General features: G+C 36.8%; 1 protein-coding gene across 1 annotated transcript in view; it reads left to right on the forward strand.

Moving 5' to 3' along the window:
• The window catches only part of NBAS (neuroblastoma amplified sequence), a 209,704-nt gene that overhangs the window by 177,058 nt on the left and 27,495 nt on the right, over positions 1-5,151 (forward strand). Inside the window, exon 48 of the mRNA XM_009332472.1 lies at positions 2,441-2,580. Within this exon, the coding sequence (XP_009330747.1) occupies positions 2,441-2,580 (140 nt within the window). The remainder of the gene's footprint in view (positions 1-2,440; positions 2,581-5,151) is intronic.

Raw genomic sequence — 5,151 nt, forward strand, 5'->3', positions numbered from 1 at the left:
TGGACTAGATGACCTTTAGAGGTCCCTTCCAACCCAAACTATTCTATGATTCTATACTTATACACTATGTTGCTACTTTCTACTCTCACCTGTTTCACAGTAAATGGAAGTGACGTGCATTTAAAATGCCATATAAAAAGTGAATTTTCAATAGTTTTCTTAAAAACTATAAATAACTAACACGATAGAAAGTTCACTTTATTACTCTTAGTGGGAAATGTAGGCAACTTGAAAAAGGCCATTGTAGAAAGAAATATTGCAGAAATGCACATCTTAGAATCATAGAATAGTTTGGGTTGGAAAAGACCTCTAAAGGTCATCTAGTCCAACCCCCCTGTTGGAGAAAAGAAAGGTAATTCTCCTGACTTACTTCGATCATATTAATATGTGTCTTGTTATGAGCAATCATGTTGCAAGGATCCAGCTGTCCAAAACACATTATAATGTTAGATTAATTAATCTCATAAAAATATGTAAACCCAAGTCTGTAAAGATGCATTACTAGGTAGAATTATTGGAATTCAGTTCATATTGACTAAGATGTCTGATCCTCTCATCTACTCTCTGCTACTAACGGCTCAATTTCTGTGAGAGCTTTTCTCATCTATTGTCTGTGCTATTTCTTTCCATTTTTACAGTTATCGTTAGAGAGGTCTGAACACTTTGTGTTTTGAAGTAACATGCTGTTTGTGCAAATATATTAAAATGTACTCACTGGACCATCCAGAATGCTACATACTTGGTTTAAATATTTAAAGAGCTAGTTGTCTGAAAAAGGAGTTTGGGGACAGATGAAGCAATGTGAGAGCTTCTGTTGTCTAGATAGTACATAATTTGCTAAATTGCTAAATATTTTTGGTCCTTAGAGGTTAGCATGTCTTATGTCCCTTTTACCCTTCCCTGTTCTTCTCCCTTCTCTTTTCAGCCTTGCGATTTAAATATTGAACATGATAATATTTTTTATTAGCAGATATAGATGGAATTTAGGGAAATTACAGGTGGGTAACTGATGTCTGCTATGTGACATTTGCAGTACAGAGAAGTATTTTAAATAGACGGATCTCAGAAACATTTCTTCACTATCTAAAATGTTTTAGTATATGGTGCTTTCAGATGTACCCTGGAGACAAAAGCGATCAGTTTTTCTGCACTAAATATTTTAAAGTCACAAATTATGTAGGCAACTCAATAAATGTGTCAGTAATCTTTGTTTTCCAACCTCTTTTGAAAAATTTGCCCTTGATGTATCAGAGTCGCTTTGAAAAGATGGGAATGCGATCTCTAATCTTTTAGAGTAGCTGTAGAACTAAGGAAAACTTTGTCCATGTTTGATGTCTTAGAACTACTCGGGCTGAGACAGAAAAGTTAACTTTAAACGCTGTGTATCTTCAGCAGAATTATAAGATGAAGCTGAGGTGTTTTGATATCCTGGAACATTTTGAACTTTGGAAGAAAAATTCAGTGTCAGAAAGTGTTACTAACGCAGAGGAAGCTACCTTGTTATTGTAACAAATCATTTTTAAACTCCAAGAACTTCTCTATGTCAGGTAGACAGCGAATAGCTATTCCATTTGTGAAAGCCCTCCTAGTGTGATAGCCAAACTTTTAAACAGGAGCTGCTTCTCATTTAGTAGCAAGTTGGTTCTCATTTATAGCAACCTTCCTTCAACAGTCAGACCTTTTACCTTGTACTTTTTTACCATGCAAACTGCAAGCAGTAATTATCTGTAAAAGAACCTATCATCAACTGAAGTGAATTCAAGTCCTGCCGGAAGCTGCAGGTTTTAAACTTAGATGGACACTTTTCCTGAGATAGTGTTGTCTGGTGGCTGGCTGATGGGGTTTTTGTTTTTCTTAGGTTCAAACACCTATACAAAGAAATATTACAGTACTTGTCAGCAAAAGTTCTTCGCTAGGTAAATTAATTTAGAATCATCTTTCATGGCCTTTTCCTGTGGGAGAAAAGATTAGATGCTGTAAGTTCAGATAAAACTATTGAATTTTCATAGGTGAGTGAGAGTAATATATATTACGGAAGCACTAGACATACCCATTCTTTAAAAATACATATATATGTGTGTGTATATATATGTCTATGTATCAAGAAAAGGAAATTTAAGCAATTTTTGGTTGTTTGAAGAATACGGAGATAAGATCCTCTGTACTAATCAATGAATGTACTTGTGTGGGGTTACATTGTCTTAGGAACATACACCTAAGTCATTCCCCAACATCTGTGTGTTCTCCTGTTTTATTTGCATGTAACTGAAAATGGGAGGTAAGAAAATGGATTGCTGGGAAAACTACGTTCACTGTGTTCCCGTGTTGTTTTACAGCAGTGATATCTTTCACAGATAGTTTGTTGATTGCTTTTAAATCATTGATTTCTTAAAAAAAATATGTTTGGGTTTTTTTGTTGTTTGTTTGTTTTTTATTTCAGGTAGAGATAACAGATGTTGAAAATGAAGAAAAAAGGTATGATCTTTTCGTGGGACTTCTGGAGTCTAGTCACAGTCTGTCTGAGTTTCAGCACTTGGTTTTACTCCTTCAAGCTTGGCCACCGATGGACATGAGCAATGGGTGAGCATTTCTTCAAACAGTCATGTAACAAAAGAGTTCTAAGTCTTCTTGCTTGATAGTATCATGTAGTTTTCAGTCAGTGAATTCAAACATGGCTAAGAGGAGTATGACCTTTGGAAAGGGTCATACTGGGAAAAATAAATGGTTTATTTAAAGCAGAATTGAATCAATCAGTTTCTTGTAAAAACTACATATACATATGTAGTATGCATCATGGAGGAGGCAGAAAACCATTTTAGTGCCTCAACTGTGGCACGGGAGGATTTTCTATCTACTTTAAATTTAAAGTTATGTATTTTGCTCTTATTTTGGCAGTATTTACAAAAACCATAAAAAGAAATAGAAAGTTCTGACTGTTTTTTCCATTCAAAGTTACACTTTGCAGAAAAACCTTTGAAAGTTAATGTTCAGATGGCTGCGTCAGACAGTCTGCAGGAGGTCTGTGAGGATAATGGTACCAAGCAATGGTGCTTCTCTTTTCTAGATTCACTGCCTATTATTTCTGTCTCTGAATAAAGTATCCAAAAGTAAAGAGAGAGAGATATATATATACACTAGGGCAGACATATACTATACTATATACATATATACTAGGGCAGACATATCCTAGCCCAACAATTTAAAACAAAATAATTTTTTAAAACTTCAGCATTGCACCCAACAGAATAGGTATTTATTGAAAGTGTTAATTTGGAACATATTAACTACATTATTTTTTACCAATTCTTTGGTTTTTGTCTGTGACTTTCTGAACACATTTAAAGGTAAAAAATTTTAGCTGTTTTATTCTAGAACTGATGGTCACTTCTAAGATATAAGGATACATACAATCTTATGTTAGGAGGCAAAAGTCACATGTCTTTCAAGGAGAGCAATGATGTTAATAAATTTTTTGGCTAGCGAGTACAATATGCCATGTTTTATCTGATGGTAGTTAGATTAGAGACATGAAATGATGCTTCCATTGGATTGGCTTGGGGTATTGATTACAACCTGTTTTAACTTGGGGACTACACTCCCCAAAGTATTTATGTGCATTGATTTGTCAGAACAGCTAAGGCATATCTTATTCTGAAAAGTAACTCTTTGGTGTACTTGTAGAGAACTGGTCCATTAGAAGGTAATCTGTAAGGGTTATTCACCTTCAAGCCTGCAGTTTGTTTGCAAATTCTGGATGAGCATTAACCTAAATTCTTTATGACAGTTTTATAAGCCAAAAATTGTCTTCAGTGCATTAAGAAGCACAAGGACTGCTGTGTGATTTGTCACAATTTCATATTCAACTTTTCTTTTTAGTTTTGTTTTAATTGTAATTGAAAATTGGATGCCTCACAGTGTGTGGGAACTGCCAAACTTTGTTTAAGGTAGTGTTTAGATTAAGAAACAATGAAGTTTTAAACTTATGGAACAAAGGGTCAAGTGAAATATTTCTGTAATTAACAAAATTCTTTTTCCTTGGGTTGAACAGAAAGACTAAAGATCTTGTGAAAGCAGAACACTTCTTGTATATAGACAGTTCTTGTCTACTGCTCTGTAACAGAGGAAATTAAAAATTACTTAATTTTATTTCCCACTTGGCGTTCTGTTCCTTCAGGCTGACTTCTAAAGTGAAGAAGAGAAAACAAAATAATGATTAAATGCGATTTGTAGTAACAACTAACAGTGGATTAAGTTTCAGAGGTGGCTTACCTCTTAGTTCCAAGATTGGTGAAGTCTGAAAATTTGTGCAAAATACTTAGATCACCTGTATCATAACTCATTAAGGGTCTAAAGTAGTTAGTATAGCTCGTAGGCATTTACATAGTCACAATTTTGACATAAATCAATTTGGCTAAGATAAGAGGCAAGAGAACAGGGTAAACTAATTCACAACCTTATATGTGATTCTGTGATTTTCATAGAATCATAGAATCATTAAGGTTGGAAAAGACCTCTAAGATCATCGAGTCCAACTGTTGACCCAACACCACCATGCCCACTAAACCATGTTCCTAAGCGCCTCATCTACACGTCTTTTAAATACTTCCAGGGATGGTGACTCAACCACTTCCCTGGGCAGCCTGGTCCAATGTTTCACCACTCTTTCAGTAAAGACATTTTTCCTCACCCAAACCTCCCCTGGCGCAACTTGAGGCCATTTCCTCTCGTCTCTCGTCCAGTTACTTTGGGAGAAGAGACTGACACCCACCTCGCTACAACCTCCTTTCAGGTAGTTGTAGAGAGCGATGAGGTCTCCCCTCAGCCTCCTTTTCTCCAGGCTAAACAACCCCTCAGTTCCCTCAGCCGCTCCTCATAAGACTTGTGCTCTACACCCCTCACCAGCCTCGTTGCCCTTCTCCGGACATGCTCCAGCACCTCAACGTCCTTCTTGTAGTGAGGGGTCCAAAACTGAACACAGTATTTGAGGTGCGGCCTCACCAGTGCCGAGTACAGGGGCACGATCACTTCCCTGCTCCTGCTGGCCACACTATTTCTGATACAGGCCAGGATGCCATTGGCCTTCTTGGCCGCCTGGGCACACTGCCGGCTCATGTTCAGCCGGCTGTCGACCAACACCCCCAGGTCCTTTTC

The sequence above is a fragment of the Pygoscelis adeliae genome, unplaced genomic scaffold (assembly GCF_000699105.1).
Source record: "Pygoscelis adeliae isolate BGI_AS28 unplaced genomic scaffold, ASM69910v1 Scaffold168, whole genome shotgun sequence".
NCBI lineage: Eukaryota > Metazoa > Chordata > Aves > Sphenisciformes > Spheniscidae > Pygoscelis > Pygoscelis adeliae.